Here is a 23,321-nt window from a genome sequence, read left to right on the forward strand (position 1 = left end):
GCTGTGACATCATCGCATAACCCATTGTGGTTCAACCCCTGGCAGGTTCTCTGAACACCAGGACAGACTAAGTCAGTCAAAGATGGCTAGCAGATCACGAATGACATCTCCATCCAGAGGTGTTGCAAGGTCTCTTTCCACAGTGGGGAGAGCCTTGGTTAGATCTGTTCGCCGCCGCTGGGAACGCATAATGTCAACAGTTTTGTGCGCTGGAGTTTCCAAGGCGGTTCACGCTCTGAGATGCTTTTCGTCTTGAGTGAAGCTCAGGCCTCCTGTACACCTTTCCACCCATACCACTTCTGCCCAGAGTTCTCAAAAAGATCAGGAACGACGGGACCCAAATTATTCTGCTGGCTCTGGATTGGCACAGAGAGGCCCTCATTACAACCCTGGCGGTAGGTGGAGAAATGTCAGTAATACTGCCAACAGGCCGCCGGGAAAAAAAATGGCATTACAAGCATGGCAGTGACAGCCATGCTAAACTGCCACTTCTCCACTCCGACAGCCAGGGTGGTAATGACTGCTGGGCTGGAGACTTCGGTCTCCAGACCAGCGGCTGTCACAACACCGCCGGAGGTATCACGACCCCGCGTACTGTCATGGATTTCATTGGGTTCTGTACCGCCACGAAATCCATGGTGGTAAGCACTATCAGTGCCAGGGAATTTCTTCCCTGGCACTGATAGGGGTCTCTGCCACCCCCCTCCCCAGAGTCCTCCCCCCACACACCTGACCCCTCTACCACCACCCAGAGGTGGCAGGGCCCCCCTTCGCACACCCCAACATCGAAACACAACCCCACCCTACACGCATACAGACACCACCATTACACATACCCGCACACATACCAACAAACATACCAACAGACACACACACACAGTCATACAGGCACACATACATACATACATACATACATGCACACCACACACTCACACCCCATGCACGTACACAACACCACCCACCCCCTCCCCTAATGGGCAATCACCTTACCTGGTCTGGTGATCCTGTGGGAGGGAGCAGGATCCATGGGGGCTGCTCCTCCACCAGCACCCCATTACCAGAACACTGCCACACAGAATCAAGGGACATGATTCGGTTGGCGGTGTTCTGATGACGTGGAGGTGGAGCAGCTTCCACTTGACCGCCAGTATGGCTGCTGGTGGCTTTCCAGCCGAAAAAGGACGGAGGGCTGCCAGCAGTCATAATATGCTGTGCAGAAAACCTCCTGCACTGGCGGTCTTCAGCACGGCGGTACCTCGGCGGTCTTCCAAAAAGACCGCCGAGGTTAAAATGAGGGCCAGAGTCTGGCATCCCAAGATACTGAACATGGCCATCAATCCTCCGATCGGACTGCTCCTTCAGGAGGATCTTCTGTCATAAAAGCAGGCGAGGGTTCTCCACTCAAACCTGTCAAAGTATCCACCTTCTAGTGCAGAGATTGAGCAACGGTAGTTGACAGCTTTTGCCCGTCCTTCCTCAGTCTGCGATGTCATTGTGGCAGCTAGGCGTTCCACCACCAAGACGATATACACCTGCAGTTAGAAGAAATTTGTGGCTTGGTGTTCCAACAGAAATGTATATTGCACTCTCTGCCCTCTTTCACAGGTTCTTCTTCTTATGCTCTGGGCACTCTCAAGGGCTATCTCTCTGCTATTTGTGCTTTCCTAATATTGCCTGATTAACCCTCTGTTTCCAAATCTCCTATTGTACATAGATTCTTGAAAGGTTTAGTTAATCTCCCCCCCCCCCCCCCCTCCCCTTATCATGCCCCAGTGGAACTTTAATCAGGTGCTCACATTTTTGAAGTGCACTCCCTTTGAGCTGCTTCACAATTGTCCCCTGCGGTTACTCACCATCAAAACTGCTTTCCTCATAGCTATACCATTTTCCAGAGAGCTAGTGAGCTACAGGTCATATCATCTAAGCCGCCTTAATTATCTATCCATTCTGACAAAGTGGTGCTTTGCACAATGGGCCTCCATTCTTCTGAAGGTGGTCACGCCCTTTCATGTAGGTCAGTGCATTACCTTACCTGCTTTCTATGCTCCACCTTACCCTTCCAAGGAAGAGGAGCATCTCTATCTTCTAGAACTCAAACAAGCGTTGTTATTCTACCTTGGCTGTATACAAAAGTTCTGCGTGGACGATCAACTCTTCGATGAATATGTCAGAGCTAAAAAGGATTATGCTGTGTAGAAAAGGACTATTTCCAGATGGGTCGTGCTCTGCATTAAAATCTGCTACACATTGGCCAAGAGGCAACCCCCTGAGAGCTTGTGTGCTCAATCCACCAGAGCCAAGGCTGCAACCACCTTATTAGCACACAGAGATCCAGTCCTGGATATCTGCTAATCAAATGTGGTCCTCTCTGCACAAGTTTACTAAACATTACTGCCTGTACAGTCAAGTCAGTCATGGCAGATGTTTTGTCTGTTAGATTCTGCAGGACTTCTTCATATGAAATTGGTCCATAGACCCACCTCTGGGGATGGTATTGCTTGGGTATCTATTCTAAGATAAGGAATCTGCAGCTCAAAGTCTCTGTCAGATGAATAAGTCACTTACCTTTGGTAATGCCTTATCTGGTAGAGACTATGGGGGTCATTATGACCCTGGCAGACGGCGGTATTTTGGAGAAAGGTACTGCCAACAGGCTGGCGGTACCTTTCCTCAAAATATGACATTGGCGATTCAGCTCAAGCCAAACTGCCAATGTACCACTCCGTCCGCCAGGGCGGTAACAGCTGCCGGGCTGGAGACTTCAGTCCCCAGCCAGGCGGCCGTCACTGTCCCACCCATGGGATAATGACCCCGCCTACCACCATGGTTTTCGTGGCAATCTTACTGCCATGAAAAGCATGGCGCGGTATGCACTATCAGTGCCAGGGAATTCCTTCCCTGACACTGATAGGGGTCGCTCCCTCCCCAGAGTTCTCTCCCACCCAAACCCCCCGACATACACAACACATTCATGAAATACACACGCATATACACACTCATACTCACATCCACCCACGCATGCATACATTCATTCACCCACACACATGAACACACTGACATACATTCTAGCACACAATCATTCACACCACAAAACATACATGCACTATCACACCCATTCATGCACACTTGCATTCCACACGCCACACACCCGCATGCACGCACACAATCACATACACCCCTCTCATCCCCCACAAACACACACACACAACATTCTCCCCTCACACCGCCCCCCTCCCCTTATCGGGCGTCGCCAGCAGAACACCACCAGGCTGTATCATGTGTCATGATACAGTCTGCGGCGGTTTACTGGCGTGGCGCTGCACCTTACTGCCGTCCACCGCCATGACCACCAGCCTTTTGGTAGAATTCCAGCTACGGTCATAATATGGCGGACGGTAGGTAGCCGCGGTGATTGTGTTTTGGCGGCTGTCACCTAGACGGTCATTACTGCCAATGTTATAATGAGGGCCTATATCTAGCTGCAGATTCCTTACCAACGCAGCCATCCTCCCAACTCTGTGAACGGATTTCGAGAGGCAGGGCTGTATCCCTTTCAGGGACCTAGTTATCCACACCCGTGGTCAGTGTTCTTCATGGCTCTGCGCTTCTGGTGTGGAAAGTCGTAAAAAGAAACTGATGTCAGCATGCTTGGGTGGTAGCTGTTTATTTAAAAATGAACTCAAGACTGTGCACTACTCTGAAGATGTCTGGGAGCTCTTGCTAGCTCGTGATCGACTGGGTGGAGACACCTGGTCAAATCAGCTTCTTATTCAGAGAGAAGTATGGGTGCTTCTTCAGTGCCACTGCTGTGCCCATAGTTTAAATGTCTAGTTTTACTTGGTTATACTTGCCTGCTCTCTAACAAATAAGAATCCACAACCAATATGTACAAAGAAATTCAAATATAGTTTTTGAGTCTTGGTGTCCTCACCCTGCCCATCCTTTTTTCTGTATTTGTAACTGAATCGGGCAATCCAATTTGGGCATCAGATCTCTTTTGTGACCTAGCCACAAAATCTAAATTGAAGGGAGACTGTGGATCACAATGTGATTCCAAAGACCAAACAGCAGATTCCAGCAATGTCTGTCGGCAGTCTCACTAAGAACCTGCCAATTGTAAACAGTTTTCATCCTCTCTTAAATGCACTTGTTTGACATTCCAACCCTTTCCATCCTTTATGAATTCACCCATCTACATGCACACTCACTCATACCCATCTATTCACAAGCACGTGAACATCCTTCACAGCACACATGCACAAATACACATACATTCATACATACACAAACGCACCAAATATAACAAAAATATTTTAAAAAGAACCACAGTTGTGATCTTGGGTGGTGAGAGGGAAGCGATTTGCCGGACTGAGGAAATCATGCCCATAGGGTTGTAAAATCTTCAGTCTGGCAGTCAGGCAGCCAGTCTCTAGGCTCATTTAGCACATGCACAGTGCATGGACGCCTGACCTTAAAATGATAAATGTCTGTCAGGCTGACGTTTGCTGAGCCTGACAGACACCCTTCATGTGTTCCCCTCCACCCTTAAGGTTGGGCCACTACTGACCTTATTCTGTTTGCTAACAAAATTAAAGTGTGGATGGGACTATAACACATACATTGTGTACTCTGATTTACTGGGCTGCTTTTGACAGTAAATCAAACTAACTTACTAACCGAATGAACAATATATATAGTTGATGTAATATCAGAATATCATTTGGCCAGCTTGGAAACTCTTCTTCAAGTGAGCATTATACAACATAAACGTTACCTGAAAACTGCATTTCTATAGATGGCACATTATAATGATCTAATAATGTGTTCATCTTTACAAAATTCACTGTCTACAAAATGTAAACTATACACAACTTTGAGACATGCTTACTTAGATTGTAATCTGAGTTTCTCAGCAATTGATACGGTCTATCACCTTTTTTCAAAGCACTAGCCTATGTTCTAATCTGATCAGTCTTCAGAAGTAATTTCTACAGCCATATTTAATTTCTTTGTGGGGGGTGCTAGGTTGTACCTCCTTTCTGGGCAGCAGTCAATTTGTAGGTGTGTTGCACATGATTCCTACATGCATACATACATACATTCACCCATGGATGACTGGTATTTCTAGTATGATCAGTTTGCCTTTTTCTGCCTCTGAGTAAGAATCTCTGTCATTAGATAGGATAGGGAAAAGATGAGGAACAATGATGTTAAATTGATGTATGCTGTCCCTATTTGGTGGTGTGGAGAAATTCTTTGATTTCCTTTCTTATTTGCAAAGTGCAAGTGGATGTTAGTGTGTAGGAGGCTGGCCTGGTTTGTAGTGGATACCTAAGGTACTTACACTTTATAGCAGGTCTAGTTATCCCTTATTAGTGAAATGTAGGCAGTGTTCTAGCAGCTCAGACTGTCTAGAGGTAGCTGTAGCAGAGCAGCTTAGGCTGAACTAGGAGACATGAAAAGCTCCTGCAATACCACTATACTTACACAGTACTTATACACAATAAAAGACGATACTCGGTGTTACCAAAAATAAAGGTACTTTATTTTAGTGACACAAGGCCAAAAATATCTAAGAGACAATACTCCTTTTGAAGGTAAGTATTATACACAATATATACACTAAAGACCAAAATCAGGTAAGTAAATAGTCATAGAATAGTGCAAACAGTTGAAAATATAGTAGAATGCAATAGGCCTAGGAGCAACAAAAAACATATAGTTATCACAAATTCCCCTCTAGGCAATTGTAGTGTGTAGAGGGGCGCAGGGGGTGTAAGAAAACACCAAAGGTAAGTAAAATAGCCCACCCCAGAGCCCAGGAAAGTAGGAGTAAAGTACTGCAAGTTTCCTCAGGACACACTACAAGTCGTGATAAGAGTTATTGCAAGAACCAAGCAAGACTGCAAGCAACAAATGGTGGATTCCTGGACCTGAAGACCTGTGAAGAGAGGAGGCCAAGTCCAGAAGTCCCAGAAGATTCCAGGAAGGACAAGAGCCCCTACCAACCTAGAAGATGGTGCAAAAGATGATTCTCCAGTTAGAAGAAGTCTGCAGAAGAGCCCCAAAGAAGAAGGCCACGGGTTCCTGCGTGGTGCAGGAAATTTCCCACGTCGAGAAGTTGGATGCAGGCTGTTTGCGTCGCTGGATTCATCCAACAAGCCTTGGTTCAAGCATGGACGCGGGTTGCGTCAAAATGGCACTGACAGGACCCAGAAGGGGACCTGTGGGCCTCAACTCGGACTCAGGAGGCAGGGGGGCCTCCCAACACTGGAGAGAGCCCACATTTGACTAGGCGGCACCCACGGGAGTCCCAGGACACGGGGACAAAGAAGGTGCAAATTGCAGTTGGTGCAGCACAAACAAAAGAAGGTCCCACGCCGCTGGAGAACAACTCAGCGAGTTATGCGTCGCAGGATGGAGTGCTGGAGACCTAGGCTACACTGTGCATGAAGGATTCTTGGAAGAAGTGCACAGAAGCCCAAAGAGCTAGAGATGATGCAGTGCACAGGGGTACTGTCGCAAACCAGGAAGGCAAGCTCTTAACTCCTCCAAATCTGGACAGCTGGACCTTAGGAGAGTCTGGGTCATGTTGGTCCACCACCTATGCTCCAGGGAGCATGCTTGTCATCAGGAGAGGAGGCTCAGAGAACTGTTTGTCATCTTGGAATGTGCCTGGAGGAGCAGGGAAGTGACTCCGCCTCTCCACAGGAGATTCCTTCGATTCTTATGGGGCAAGGTGAAGACAGGGAGTCCTCAGAGCATGCACACCTTGAAAACTGTTGCAAACGCTGGCTGGAGCTGAAGTTGCAGGCCACAGAAGTCATCCTGGGTACTTTTTAGCAGTTACATTGGTTCCTGTGGTTGATCTGACGATCAGAAGCTGAAGCAGAGGATGCAGAGGATTCCCGTAGGAGTCTCGCAAGCTGAATCTGAAGGGGAACACACAGAAGAGAGCCTAAATAGCTGTAAGAGGGGGATTGGCTACCTACCCTGGCATGCACCTATCAGGAGAGGTCTCTGATGTCACCTGCTGGCACTGGCCACTCGGAGATCTCCAGTGTCCCCACACCTTGGAAAACAAGATGGCTAACTCCATGGATACACTGGAGGCTCTCTGGTCCCCACCCCTGGGGTGGCAATGGAGAGGGGAGTGGCTCCTCCCCTTTTCTTTGTCCAGTTTCATGCCAGAGCAGGGACTGTGGGTCCTTGAACCGGTGTAGACAGGCTTATGCAAAGAGGGCGCCTTCTGTGCCCTACAAAGCATTTCTAGAGTCTCTGGGAGGATACCCCTCCCAGGCCTGTAACACCTATTTCCAAAGGGAGAGGGTATAACACCCTCCTCCCAAAGGAAATGCATTGTTCAGCCTTCCTGGGACTGAGCTGCTCAGACCCCAGGAGGGCAGAAACCTGTCTGTGAAGTGGCAGCAGATGTAGCTGAAGTGCAAGCCTTAGAGAGCTGGTTTGGCAGTACTGGAGGTCCATGGTGGAGCCCCCAGAATGCATGGGATTCCATACTCTTAAACACCTCACATAGCCATATTCGGAGTTACCATTGTGGAGCTATATATAGGTATTGACCTATATGTAGTGCACACGTGTAATGGTATCCTTGCACTCACAAAATCTGGGGAATTGGCCCTAGACAGCGTGGGGGGCACCTTTGCTAGTGCAAGGGTGCCCTCACACTTAGTAACTTTGCACATAGCCTTCAGTAAATGAAGGTTAGACATATAGGTGACTTATAAGTTACTTAAGTGCAGTGAAAATAGCTGTGAAATAGTGCGTGCAGTATTTCACTAAGGCTGCAGTGACAGTCCTGTTGAAAGGTTTGTCTAAGCTCCTAATGGGTGGCAAGAGAAATGCTGAAGCCCATAAGGATCTCCTTGAACCCCAATGCCTTGGGTACCATAACTAGGGACTTATAAGGGGGGTCCAGTGTGCCAATTGGAATATGGAGTCACTAAACTATAGTGACTAATTTGGAGGTGGAGACCGCATAAGCACTGGAGTTCTGGTTAGCAGAACTTCAGTGACATAGTTAAGCACTACTGACAACACACACATTAGGCCACAAACTATGAGCAGTGGGGTCCTGGCTAGCAGGATCCCAGTGAGACAGGCAAAGCACAGTGACAAATAGGGGTTTAACTATGTGACCTGGGGTCCTGGCTAGCAGAATCCCAGTGAGATAGTAAAAGCACACACTCACAAGCAGGCCAAAAGTCTGGGTAACCAGGCTAGAAAGAGGCTACTTTCTCACATAGTGTTTAAAATGAGGAAGGATATGTTCAGAGTTTGTTCTAATGGCAAAGCAGGGCTTCAATGTTTCTACTGATCACATTAGAGGACTTGTTTGTTGAGTCAGGAAAGTTGCTTCCAAAGTTGTGTGGAGGGCGGCTATTGTGAGGGAATCCTGGACTGCAGGTGGTATTCTCCACTAAAGGATAGATCTTGCCTTTCTCTGGTGGCAAAAGCAAAATTGCAAGGAACGTTTGTAAAAGTAGAGAGAGATGAAACTGTCATTGTAGGCATACATGTGTAGTGGTCTCTTTTAGTGCACATAAATGGTTACCGGTAACGGTAGATGTGATGTCTGTTGGGCGAGTTCTTGTGTACTTGAGATGTCTCTTTGGTTTGTAACTGAAGTCTTGTGCTGGGATCCTTTCATTTAGCATACTTAAAGAGAGACACACACAGGACATGTGTTTTTAATTTTAAAGCAACAATTCTGAAATTTCAGCTCTGATCTTTATTACCCTTTATGGATTTTATTGAATGTTCTCTTTTATTTGATATAGGTTCGTATACAGACTGTGCCAGCCACTCATCTCCAACAAGGCACAGCAGCTGGTTCATCCAAACCGGTCTCTACTGTTGTAGTTGCCACTGCTCCATCATCAAAACAGGCACCGGACCATTTGTGAGCAGAGAGTGTTTTCTAGAATTCATCTGCTACTTTCAAGTTCAGCCTCATCTGGAGCCGATCCACCACTGTTGGATATTTATATGATAACATCTTAATCTTTATACACTGTGTTGAGGGATAACCATATTCCTAGAATGAATGGAACAAGATTTTCCACGCTCCATTTGACCAGCTGATATTAAAGACCGATTAGGATCCTGGAGGCCATGTTTGAGAATTTAAAAGCACAGTTCCAGGATCATTGAATCTTACTTGTTTATTCTGTCCCTTTGTGCCTCCAACAACTGCCACCAAAAAGATCTTAGTTGTTCATGGTTTGTTTATAGTATATAATGAACAGGGTCACCTGCTGTGTATGCATTCTGATTTACTGTATATCTCAATACAAAGTGCTTAACTTATTACTCAGAGTGTGTATATTTTCTTTAGACTTTACTCACTTTACAGGTCCAAAGCTTTATTCTGACTTTTTGAGCCTTGGGTTCCATTCACTTTTGCAGGCATATTTCAGACTTCATCTGTAGTACTTGTGATCTAGGTAAATGGCCTAGTGTAGAAAGTGCTTTCTATGAATTTACCAGTAAGGAATGTGTTGCTGCCTACTAAGAAACACATCTGTGTAATTTGTTTGTCATTTTTACTTAAGATCAAACCAGAGCCTACAATTTTGTTTTGAGCAAATACATTTTATGCACATACAAAATGTAGAATTGTAGTTAATGAAGCAGTAATGATGTACCCCTTTCCAACGTTACAGTTCTCAAATTCCATACTTCTGACTCTTTTATATGAACAACAAATGATCCAACCATGTCCAGTATCCAAAAATACATTTTAACATTTCTATAGCCTTTTTTTTGTTAATTGAAAACATTTACATGAGAGGGCATATGTTTTAAGTTTTTAAGATGTCCAATTGTACTCAAATTTATATTACATTTCACTAAGAAAGGATTTTCCCTAATATCTCCTTCAGTTAAAAACCACAGTAGAACATGTGGCTTTAAAAGGTGATGGACATTGACCCTGTTCTTCAATTATAGAAACCTGCAATCTCAAACCGTGCTGTTGAAGATCGTTAGACATATCATTTTTGGCCTTCATATAACAAAGATTCTTTAAAAGCACTGTATTTTCAGCCTTTATTTCTAACCCAAATTTCAGCTGTATCCTGTGTCTTATTTGCTTGTCACACATACTGATAAAAAGCAATTGGAAACTCTTAAATTGAGTCTTCTAGAGAAGGTTTTCAACATCAAAACCTCAGATCTTATGGGAGAAAACACCATCAGTACTTTTGTATTTCCTGTTTGAAATGTGGGAAAGCCGGTAGAACCAACAGCAAAACAATTACGTGGGCAGTAAGCAAAACAAAGGTTGGCAACTCTTTGCCCTCTTGGAGAAAGCATACTACCCACTAATGACCTCCCTGCTCATGCACCACCTCTGAGCACCCCAGTGGTCTAAAGTATAATGACTCATCTTCTGCTATGGCAGAGCATAAAAAGGAAATTAAAGACTATATTTTCAGCAGAATAGTCCCACATTCAAGTGCCTGAGACCTCTGCCCGACATTCCAACCTGGGAATTTAATACACTACCCCTTTTAGGCCATCGAAGGAATCCTAGATGTTAATAGAGCAAAAGACAAACCAGAAGTTTCCAACACAAGAAAAATGGTTCAAATGGCTGCACAAGAATTTTTCTAAAATTTGTTGTGCTCCATCATATTTACCTTCTCCAACTAGGTGAATGCTTGGTCACTAGTGATATGAAATACATACTTTTTTATTCAAATGATACTAAAGCACCGGACATGCCACGCTTGATGTTGTGGAATCAACATTTTCAATTCATGGTACGGCTGGCTGGCTGGCCTAATCCACTCCCATCTCATTCTTCAAGTGGTAATGTTAGCAGCTTTTCAGAGATGCAAGGGAATTTATCTGTTCATGTATTAATGAGTGGTTGATCATGGCTTCTTCTCACCATTAAGTAATTTAGACTGCAGATCAGTTGAGAAAATGCTGAGAATGGTCTGGTAAATTAAACATTCGTGACTGGATTGGACTTCCTTCAGAGGACAGACTATCCTCCATAGTCATGAAATGTCAATAACTCAGCTCATCGCTCCATCTGTGAGCCAGACATTTGTCTTCCATTCTAGGCTTTGTGTCATGCATTTTCTTAATACCTAATGCCCAACAACACATAATACCATTTCAAGTGCGGCTGGTGCACCTGTGGTACCAGACATAAGGTGAGGGGGAGCAGGATGGTAGAATAATTGAATCACAAACAGTAAAATGTTCCTTTTCATGGTTGTGCAAATGGGGAAACAAGGCGACAGACTTACTGCTCCGGAAACCTTTTTGCTGATGCAGTGAAGACTCTTCAATGAAAGAGTTGAAAGCCCATATGAAATTTTGTGCAGTGGGAATGTGCTCCAACAGAGCAATCTCACTTTGTAAATCTCTTATAACTGAGAGCAGTCAGGTGGGCTCTAACATTTTTCCCGTCTGCAATCTTGTGGAGTTTGTTACTTCAGATTGAGAACATGACAGCAATGTATTATCTGAAAATGTAAGGGAAACAAGATAGTCCTGTTGCGAGAGCCTGAAATACCTAGCAGTGGTTTCTGGCTCAGAACATCAGCATCATGTGCATTAACTTACTCTGCAGAATAGCAAGGCAGATGACCTGAGCAGTTTTCTACCCAGCTGAAGGTCTTAAATAAAAGAGATCGTTTCAGAGATCTTGGAGGCATTGGAGAAAGCCAGATAAAGATTTAGTCACAAGAGCAGCAAACACAAAATGCAAAACATTTACAAGAGTTTGCCTTCAGATTCTCATAACCCAGGTCAAAACATTATCCCCAATAGATGAGCAAGTTGCATAACTATCTGTGTGCTTCCATCAATTCCCAAGATAATCTTAAAACTAAAACACCACAAGCTCAGAATGGTTCGATTTACTTTGGATTGTCAATACTTGCGGTGGTATTTCCATCCCTTCTCCTATTCCAGGAACCTCTGTGGATGCTGCCATGCAGGTCATATCTGCTATGTTGAATGTGAGAGAAGATATTCCATCACAGTCTTCCGTTGCTCAGCTTAACCTCCTAGCTCTTGAATACAGTATGAGTACTTGAACCTCCCTCAATGCTGAATGGATATCTTAAAGGAAATGAAGCACTCTTTCATAAGAAAATCCTGCGTCTTCAAGTAATTCTCTGCCTGGTGCTCACAGAAGCAGGTTGAACTGAAAACATAAGATGAGACAGTACTACCTTAACTTCTTTGTTTTCCAATACCATTCCACCAAAGTGAATTTGACTTCATATTATAAAAGTTATTTTTGAGCATCTTCTTTCACAGACCACTTACTTAAGATTTCCTGGGAGAACACCAGAAGGAGTTTCCTTCCCAATCTTCTGAATCCCAGCATAGTTAGTGAAAGCTACAAAAGCCTCAAAATAAGGCTCTTCTCTAAGATGCTTTCTGAAAAGTAACTTTTTTTTGCTATTACAGAAGTTGTAAGAGATCGAAGCACTTTGCTGTAATGAAACTTGTATAGTTTTCCACTTGAATACATTTTCACTGATAGCTAGCCCATTCTTCCTGACAAAGTTTATTTTGGATCTCCTTTTTAATTAAACCCTATCTTTACCAATTTTTCTTCCAAAACAGACTTCTCTAGCTAGTATATCTCTTGGGATCTTGGATATGAAATGGGTTCTTGTATACAGTATTGATAAAGCGAATGGTATGTATGAATCGAAGCAACTATTTCTAAACACTGATTCTCTTCTTCAAAACAGACCTTAGTGGATAGTATATTCTATGGGAAAATGCAGCCAGTAATGCTCTCATGAGAAATGTTCCTAATTCTGAAGTTTGAAAAGCAACAATATAGAAATTTTGTTACGCCGTTCTACAGGTTATCCTTTACAATAGTCCACAAATTAAGAAGGAAAATATGCTTGTAATCCTATTTTTACAACAATGCTTATAATCCTATTTCTAACTCTAGGCTATTTTCTTTGAGTTGAACACTCCTCCCTGTAAAAGATGAATGTACACATAATATTCTGTTGGTTGGCCTTGTCCAACCACTCAGGTAAAAGCAAAATGACTGACTCACCCTTCACAGCATGGAGGAACAATGTTCTTCTGTAATTCCTTAATGTAGCGGGATCAGGCTCTTGCGAAGAGCAATGCCTTTCTGCTTTATTTTCTCTTGCTAGGAGAGGTCAGGAAGGTTTTATTTATATTCAGAAATAAATGTATATATATATATATATGTTCGATGTCATGTGTAGCTGCAGATACACATGCTGTGCATTATCCTGCCATCTAGTGTTGGGCTCGGAGTGTTACAAGTTGTTTTTCTTCGAAGAAGTCTTTTCGAGTCACAAGACCGAGGGACTACTCCTTTTCGGCTCCATTGCGCATGGGCGTCGACTCCATCTTAGATTGTTTTCTTTCCGCCATCGGGTTCGGACGTGTTCCTCTTCGCTCCGTATTTCGAATCGGGAAAGTTAGCTAGTTATCGGAAAATTCAACGGTATTGTTTGCGCTCGGTACCGGTTTAGTGTTAGCACATCGACACCGAAAAAAAGAAGCGCTCCGGCGGCCCTTCGGGGCTTCCACTCTTCAGCGGGGCCTGGTCGGCCCGACCGCGTCCATCTTCAAACCTCATGGACCAGACCCCCTTCCGTTTCTGCCCGAATTGCAACGCAAAGTATCCTTATACAGACTAACACTCAGTCTGTAATCTGTGTTTATCTCCGGAACACAGGGAGGATACTTGCGAGGCCTGTCGGGCATTTCGATCGAAGAAAACCCTACGCGATCGAAGAGCTAGAAGACTCCAGATGGCATCGACACTGGCCGAGCAGATCGACGTCGAGGAAGAGGAGAGATTCTCCATTCGAGATTTGGACTCGGACGAGTCCGAAAGTGAGCAGCCAAAGACGCAGCAACAAACTGTGGGTAAACCAGCCCCGGCAAAGACTCACTCGAAAATAATAAAGGCCAAGGGGATGCCACCGCCAACAGGCCATGGCTTAACCCGAAAACACGGTGACCAAACATCGGCTCCGAAAAAGGCCTCCCAGCAGCCGAAGACATCCGACTCCGGTCGAGATACCGGCTCCGAACCATCTCGCCACCGAGAGTTCGACACCCCTAGAGTCAAGAAGGTTTCCTCAGAGCCGAAAAAGACTGTACAGAAACTTCTGGTGCCGAAACATGCAGCCTCAGAGCCGAAAACAGGCTCCTATACAGAAGAGCAAGGCCTTTCAAGTCAAATGCAAGGGCACAGATTTGAACAAGAACTGGGCATGGGAGAGCCAGACCATACCCAGCGGATGCTGCATATACAGAAGGACGCAGGGAAAATCCAAACTCTTCCTCCAATAAAAATCAAGCGAAAGCTAGCATTCCAGGAGACGGAAATGCAGCCAACGGCAAAAGTGGCAAAAGACAAAACACCACCTAGGTTCTCGCCACAGCATTCACCATTGCATTCACCACACCTGTCCCCCGGTAGCGACCCCCAATGCAGTCGCCGACACACACGGGATGACCTGGATGAATGGGACTTATATGATGCACCGGTCTCAGACAATAGTCCCGATTGCTACCCGGCAAGGCCGTCACCACCAGAGGACAGCACTGCATATATGCAGGTGGTTTCAAGGGCAGCTACATTCCATAATGTAGCAATGCATGCGGAGCCCATAGAAGACGACTTTTTGTTTAACACCTTGGCATCCACTCACAGCTCATACCAAAGTTTGCCAATGCTACCAGGCATGTTAAAACACGCCAAACAGGTGTTCCAGGACCCAGTAAAAGGCAGAGCCATCACGCCTAGGGTGGAGAAGAAATATAAATCTCCCCAACGAACCCTGTGTTTTTAACACAGCAATTAACTCCTGATTCGGTGGTAGTGGGAGCAGCCCGAAAGAGGGCAAACTCCCAATCCTCAGGAGATGCACCACCGCCAGACAAGGAAAGTCGGAAATTCGATGCAGCAGGCAAGAGGGTGGCAGCACAGGCAGCCAATCAATGGCGGATTGCCAATTCTAAGGTTCTACTGGCTCCATACGACAGGGCACATTCGGATGAGATGCAACATATCATTCAGCACTTACCCAAGGAGTACCAAAAACATGCCCAACAGGTTGTTGGGGAAGGACAAACGATTTCAAACAACCAAATAAGGTCTGCTATGGACTCGGCAGACACAGCAGCAAGGACAGTGAACACTGCGGTAACCATTCGTAGGCACGCATGGTTACGGAGCTCAGGTTTTAAACCAGAAATCCAGCAAGCTGTGCTGAATATGCCGTTCAACCAAGAACAATTGTTTGTGCCGGAGGTGGATACTGCAATAGAAAAACTCAAAAAGGACACAGACAGGGCCAAAGCCATGGGCGCGCTCTACTCCTCACAGAGCAGAGGCACTTTCAGAAAGCCGCACTTTAGAGGGGGGTTTTGTTCCCAAACCACAGAGCCTTCCACCTCACAAGTCAGACCCACATATCAGGGCCAGTATCAAAGAGGAGGTTTTCGAGGAACATATAGGGGTGGACAGTTCCCAAAGGCAAGAGGGAAATTCCAGAGCCCAAAAACCCTGCAAACCAAACAGTGACTTCAATGTCACAAACCCCCACCACTCAACACCAGTGGGGGGGAGACTTACCGCATACTACCACAACTGGGAAAACATAACTACGGACGCATGGGTCCTTGGCATTATCCAACATGGTTATTGCATAGAATTCCTACAATTGCCACCAGATGTGCCTCCAAGAGCACACAATATGTCCAAACAACACTTAGACCTGTTACAACTAGAAGTCCAAGCATTGTTACAAAAACAAGCAATAGAACTAGTACCCAACCATCAAAAAGGAACAGGTGTCTACTCCCTGTATTTCCTAATTCCAAAGAAGGACAAAACGCTGAGACCCATATTGGACCTCAGAACACTGAATCTTTACATCAAATCAGATCACTTTCACATGGTAACACTTCAAGACGTGATTCCCTTGCTCAAAAAACAGGACTACATGTCAACATTAGATCTCAAGGATGCATTTTATCACATACCCATACATCCTTCCCACAGGAAATACTTAAGGTTTGTTATCCAAGGCGTTCATTACCAATTCAAAGTGTTACCATTCGGGATAACAACAGCCCCAAGGGTATTCACAAAATGCCTTGCAGTAGTAGCCGCTCACATCAGAAGACAGCACAAGCACGTATTCCCTTACTTGGACGATTGGTTAATAAAAACCAGCACTCAGCAACAGTGTCTTCTACACACACAATACATCATAGAAACCCTACACAAACTAGGGTTCTCTCTAAACTACCAAAAATAACATCTACAACCATGCCAAATACAACAATTCTTGGGAGCAGCACTCGACACACAAAAGGCGATTGCCACTCCAAGTCCACAAAGAGTACAAGCCTTCCAAAATGTAATATTAAACATGTACCCAAACCAGCACTACCAAGTGAGGTTTGTAATGAAACTTCTAGGCATGATGTCTTTATGCATAGCCATTGTCCCAAACACAAGACTACACATGCGACCCTTACAACAGTGCCTAACAACACAATAGACACAAGCACAGGGTCAACTTCAAGATCTAGTGTTGATAGACCGCCAGACACACTTCTCGCTTCAATGGTGGAATCCTATAAATTTAAACCCAGGGCGGCCATTCCAAGACCCAGTGGCTCAATACGTGATCACAACAGATGCTTCCATGATGGGGTGGGGAGCACACCTCAACCAGCACAGTATACAGGGACAATGGGACGTTCACCAAAAACAACTGCATATAAATCATTTAGAGCTGTTAGCAGTGTTTCTAGCATTGAAAGCATTTCAACCACTAATAGCCCACAAACACATTCTTGTCAAAACAGACAACATGACAACAATGTATTACCTAAACAAACAAGGAGGGACACACTCATCACAACTGTGTCTCTTAGCACAAAAGATTTGGCATTGGGCAATTCATAATCACATTCGCCTAATAGCACAATACATCCCAGGGATTCAAAACCAGTTGGCCGACAATCTCAGTCGAGCTTCACCAACAAACACACAAATGGGAAATTCATCCCCAGATACTACAAACTTACTTTCTACGCTGGGGAACACCAGAAATAGACCTATTCGCAACAAAAGAAAGCGCAAAATGCCAAGACTTTGCGTCCAGGTATCCACACCCTCAGTCCAAGGGTAATGCGTTATGGATGAGTTGGTCAGGGATATTTGCTTACGCTTTTCCCCCTCTCCCACTCCTTCCTTATCTGGTAAACAAATTGAGTCAAAACAGACTCAAACTAATTCTAATAGCACCAACCTGGACTCACCAGCCGTGGTACACAACACTACTGGACCTGTCAGTAGTACATCATATCAAACTACCAAACAGACCAGATCTGTTAACTCAACACAAACAACAGATCAGACACCCAAATCCAGCATCGCTCAATCTAGCAATCTGGTTCCTGAAGTCTTAGAATTTGGACATTTAGACCTTACACAAGAATGTATGGAGGTCATTAAACAAGCTAGAAAACCTACTACAAGACATTGTTATGCAAACAAATGGAAAAGATTTGTTTATTACTGCTATAATAATCAAATTCAACCACTACATGCTTCCGCAAAAAACACTGTAAGCTACTTATTACACTTACAAAAATCTAAACTAGCATTTTCTTCTATTAAAATACATCTCACAGCAATATCTGCCTATCTGCAGATTACACATTCAACATCACTTTTTAGAATCCCAGTCATCAAAGCAGTTTTGAAGGGAGTAAAAAGAATCATACCCCCGAGAACACCACCAGTCCCCTTGTGGAACCTCAATATTGTGTTAAGAAAACTCATGGGACCACCATTTGAACCCATGCACTCTTGTGAGATGCAATACTTAACTTGGAAAGTAGCCTTCCTGATAGCTATCACATCTCTAAGAAGAGTAAGTGAAATACAAGCATTTACTATACAAGAACCCTTTATACAAATACATAAACATAAAGTGTTTCTCTGTACAAATCCCAAATTCTTACCAAAAGTTATATTACCGTTCCACCTAAACCAAACTGGAACTCCCAGTCTTTTTTCCACAACCAGACTCAGTAGCCGAAAGAGCCTTACATACGCTAGACATTAAAAGAGCACTAATGTATTACATTGATAGAACAAAACAGTTTTGCAAAACAAAACAATTGTTTGTAGCCTTCCAAAAACCTCATGCAGGAAATCCAATATCCAAACAAGGCATTGCCAGATGGATAGTGAAATGTATTCAGACCTGCTATATCAAAGCAAAAAGAGATCTACCTATTACACCAAAGGCGCACTCCACTAGGAAAAAAGGCACCACAATGGCTTTTCTAGGGAATATACCTATGGCAGAAATCTGTAAGGCAGCCACATGGTCTACGCCTCATACGTTCACAAAACATTACTGTGTATATGTGTTTACAACACAACAAGCCACAGTAGGACAGGCTGTATTACGAACATTATTTCAGACAACTTCAACTCCTACAGGCTAAGCCACCGCTTTTTGGGGAGATTACTGCTTACTAGTCTATGCACAGCATGTATATCTGCAGCTACACATGCCATCGAACGGAAAATGTCACTTACCCAGTGTACATCTGTTTGTGGCATGAGACGCTGCAGATTCACATGCGCCCTCCTGCCTCCCGGGAGCCTGTAGCCGTTATAAGTTGAACGAAACTTGTAAATTTGTAAATATATACTATTTTTATACACATTATGTACATACATACTTACTCCATTGCATGGGCACCTTTACTATATACACAACTCCTACCTCACCCTCTGCGGGGAAAACAATCTAAGATTGAGTCGACTCCCATGCGCAATGGAGCCGAAAGGGAGGAGTCCCTCGGTCTTGTGACTCGAAAAGACTTCTTCGAAGAAAAACACCTTGTACCACTCCGAGCCCAACACTAGATGGCAGGATAATGCACAGCATGTGAATCTGCAGCGTCTCATGCCACAAACAGATGTACACTGGGTAAGTGACATTTTCCATATGTATATATATATATATATATATATATATATATATATATATATATACAGGGAGTGCAGAATTATTAGGCAAATGAGTATTTTGACCACATCATCCTCTTTATGCATGTTGTCTTACTCCAAGCTGTATAGGCTCGAAAGCCTACTACCAATTAAGCATATTAGGTGATGTGCATCTCTGTAATGAGAAGGGGTGTGGTCTAATGACATCAACACCCTATATCAGGTGTGCATAATTATTAGGCAACTTCCTTTCCTTTGGCAAAATGGGTCAAAAGAAGGACTTGACAGGCTCAGAAAAGTCAAAAATAGTGAGATATCTTGCAGAGGGATGCAGCACTCTTAAAATTGCAAAGCTTCTGAAGCGTGATCATCGAACAATCAAGCGTTTCATTCAAAATAGTCAACAGGGTCGCAAGAAGCGTGTGGAAAAACCAAGGCGCAAAATAACTGCCCATGAACTGAGAAAAGTCAAGCGTGCAGCTGCCACGATGCCACTTGCCACCAGTTTGGCCATATTTCAGAGCTGCAACATCACTGGAGTGCCCAAAAGCACAAGGTGTGCAATACTCAGAGACATGGCCAAGGTAAGAAAGGCTGAAAGACGACCACCACTGAACAAGACACACAAGCTGAAACGTCAAGACTGGGCCAAGAAATATCTCAAGACTGATTTTTCTAAGGTTTTATGGACTGATGAAATGAGAGTGAGTCTTGATGGGCCAGATGGATGGGCCCGTGGCTGGATTGGTAAAGGGCAGAGAGCTCCAGTCCGACTCAGACGCCAGCAAGGTGGAGGTGGAGTACTGGTTTGGGCTGGTATCATCAAAGATGAGCTTGTGGGGCCTTTTCGGGTTGAGGATGGAGTCAAGCTCAACTCCCAGTCCTACTGCCAGTTCCTGGAAGACACCTTCTTCAAGCAGTGGTACAGGAAGAAGTCTGCATCCTTCAAGAAAAACATGATTTTCATGCAGGACAATGCTCCATCACACGCGTCCAAGTACTCCACAGCGTGGCTGGCAAGAAAGGGTATAAAAGAAGGAAATCTAATGACATGGCCTCCTTGTTCACCTGATCTGAACCCCATTGAGAACCTGTGGTCCATCATCAAATGTGAGATTTACAAGGAGGGAAAACAGTACACCTCTCTGAACAGTGTCTGGAAGGCTGTGGTTGCTGCTGCACGCAATGTTGATGGTGAACAGATCAAAACACTGACAGAATCCATGGATGGCAGGCTTTTGAGTGTCCTTGCAAAGAAAGGTGGCTATATTGGTCACTGATTTGTTTTTGTTTTGTTTTTGAATGTCAGAAATGTATATTTGTGAATGTTGAGATGTTATATTGGTTTCACTGGTAATGATAAATAATTGAAATGGGTATATATTTTTTTTTGTTAAGTTGCCTAATAATTATGCACAGTGATAGTCACCTGCACACACAGATATCCCCCTAACATAGCTAAAACTAAAAACAAACTAAAAACTACTTCCAAAAATATTCAGTTTTGATATTAATGAGTTTTTTGGGTTCATTGAGAACATGGTTGTTGTTCAATAATAAAATTAATCCTCAAAAATACAACTTGCCTAATAATTCTGCACTCCCTGTATATATATATTGGATGGCATGTGTAGCTGCACATACACATGCTATGCATAAGTTAGCCATCTAATGTTGAGTGTTACAAGTTGTTTTTCTTTAAAGAAGCTTTTTGTCAAATCACAAGATTAAGTGACTCCTCCTCTCTGTGATAATGCACATGGGCATTGAGTCCTTTGTTAGATTGTTTTCTTTCGGCCGTCGTGTTCGGAGATGTTTCCTCTCAACCCGGTGAATCTCAATTCGGTAATTCAAAATGTATTCTACTCTTTCTATAATATTGTCAGTATTGTTTTCAAACGTGTTTCCACCTATAGTTGATCCGATTTAGACCGTCTGGCTGGTTTTGTCGTCCTTACACGGGAAATGCCCTTTAAGGGCCTGCTTCCATGTGAGTCTAATGGAACAAACCCCGTCTCGATTCTGTCCTCGGTGTCACGCTAAATTTCCATACATCGATCAGCATTCTGTGTGCAATCTGTGTCTATCTCCAGACCATCAAGAAGACAATTGCAATGCCTGTAGATCTTTTCGATGTAAGAAGACTCTTCGGGACCGTAGAGCTCGTCGTCTCGAGATGGCTATGAAATCAACAGAAGACACACCGGGTATCTTCGGTGAAGAACATGCCCAAGAAGAAGTTGGGCAAGGGGCAGTCGATTCCGCCCAAGACTCCGACTCCGAAGAACATTCAGATGACGACAGCCACTACATGCTTTCGGCGCAATACGTGAGTACTACTGGCCCATCACACCACACAAAAATGACTGAAAAGACTCCAGCACTGGTCGGCGATCCTCCACCATCTTCAGGTTATGGTCGGATTCAAAAAGAAAGTCCGGATGACCAACCTTTGGGTTCAGCATCGAGACTAAAGACTAAGGTGCATTCGGCTCCGACCAAAGAGACTCCTACACCAATCTTGGAGTCAAGCCGAAAATCCGAAGGCACATCTTCAGAGCCGAAAAGACCAGCACCTTCTTCGAAGCCGCAAAGCATTACAACATCTTCGGAGCCTGTACTTTCGGTTCAACCAAAACATAAAATTTAGGAGTCAAAAGCCATGGGTAATAAAGAAACTACTTCTACCCAGGAGTCCACAGACATTCAACCTAATTTAGAGGTGATGGACCCCAAACAAAGAAAGATACTTATTCAGAAGGACACAGGAAGAATAATTGCCTCCCTCCAATGTCCTTTAAAAGGAAATTGACTTTTAGAGACACTTCAAAAGATGCACCTCCATCACAGAAGGTCTTCAAACACAAACAACAGGGAGAGACTTGAACGCAGAAACAGCCTTCACTACCACATTCTCCTGTTCCTCCTTCCACACCACCTCCCCCGCCATCACCCACACATGAGGCACAGTTATCACCACATACATCCTCAATTTCACCACATGGGGATTACTTTAGTGATGATCAACAGGACACAGATCCATGGGATACATATGACTGATCCCATTTAACCAAATGACCCTCAGTTATATCCTGCCAGACCCTCACCACCAGAAGACACATATAGCATATATTCAAGTAGTGGCTAGAGCTACAGCATGCCATAATGTGCAAATGCACACTGATCACATAGAGCTGGGTTTTCTGTTTCACACATTATCATCAATGCATAAGCAATACGAATGTCTTCCTATGCTCCCAGGCATGCTCAGACATGCTTCGGATATCTTTCAAGAGCATGTTAAAGCTAGAATCATCAATCCTAGAGTGGCCACAAAATATAAACCAGCACCCTGAGACCCTATGTTTATAAGAACTGAACTACCTCCTGATTCCATTGTAGTTGCTGCAGCGTGGAAAAGGGCTAACAGTCAGTCCACAGGAGACACACCTCCTCCTGATAAGGGAAGCAGGAAAATAGATGCAGCTGGGAAAAGGGTGGCCTCACAAGCTGCAAATCACTAGAGGATAGCCAATTCACAAGCTCTTTTGGCTAGATATGACAGAGCACACTGAGATGAAATGGAAGAGCTGTTACAATACCTTCTTCCAGCACACCAAAAAAGGGGACAGCAAATAGTTAATGAAGGGCAAGCAATATCTAATAATGCTATTAGATCTACTACGGATACAGCAGCTAGATCAGTTAACACCAGTGGCTTATTAGGAGACATGCCTGGTTCAGATGTTCAGGTTTCATACAATAGACAAACTTAAAAAAGATTCAGAAACAACTAATGCCCTGGGGGCTTTGTATACCACACCCACCAGAGGTAATTTTGGTAGACCACAATTTAGAGGGGGTTTCAATCCATCGGCTACGGAAACAGAAACCACCTATCAAAAACAATCCTCACAATTCTCCAGTAGAGGATCATTTAGAGGCTCCCATTAACAGTAGAGGAAGAGGTAAACCCTTCACATCCAGAGGTTCCTCACAATCAAACAAACAGTAACTTTCTCACCATCCCCACAGATCACACATCTCCTGTGGGGGGAAGACTGGTAAATTTCTACCCACAATGGCACAACATCACCACAGATCAGTGGGCTCTGTCAATTATCCAACATGGTTACTGTCTAGAACTCACTTCCACTCCACCAAACATTCCACCTCTTTCACACAAACTAACTCAGGAGCATCTCATTCTGTTAAAACAAGAAGTACAATCACTTCTACTCAAAGATGCAATAGAGGTGGTCGCTATAGC

The 23,321-nt window shown here is 44.2% G+C and overlaps 1 protein-coding gene across 3 annotated transcripts in view; it reads left to right on the plus strand.

Annotated features, from left to right (window-relative positions):
* NFRKB (nuclear factor related to kappaB binding protein) overlaps nt 1-9,330 on the plus strand; it is a 461,159-nt gene extending 451,829 nt beyond the window's left edge. For all 3 annotated transcript variants that reach the window (XM_069224477.1, XM_069224478.1, XM_069224479.1), the window contains one exon: nt 8,802-9,330. In XM_069224477.1, coding sequence (XP_069080578.1) covers nt 8,802-8,927 — 126 coding nt within the window. In that variant the 3' untranslated portion in view covers nt 8,928-9,330. The remainder of the gene's footprint in view (nt 1-8,801) is intronic.
* The last annotated feature ends 13,991 nt before the right edge of the window (nt 9,331-23,321 follow it).

The sequence above is a fragment of the Pleurodeles waltl genome, chromosome 3_1, assembly GCF_031143425.1.
Source record: "Pleurodeles waltl isolate 20211129_DDA chromosome 3_1, aPleWal1.hap1.20221129, whole genome shotgun sequence".
Taxonomy (NCBI): domain Eukaryota; kingdom Metazoa; phylum Chordata; class Amphibia; order Caudata; family Salamandridae; genus Pleurodeles; species Pleurodeles waltl.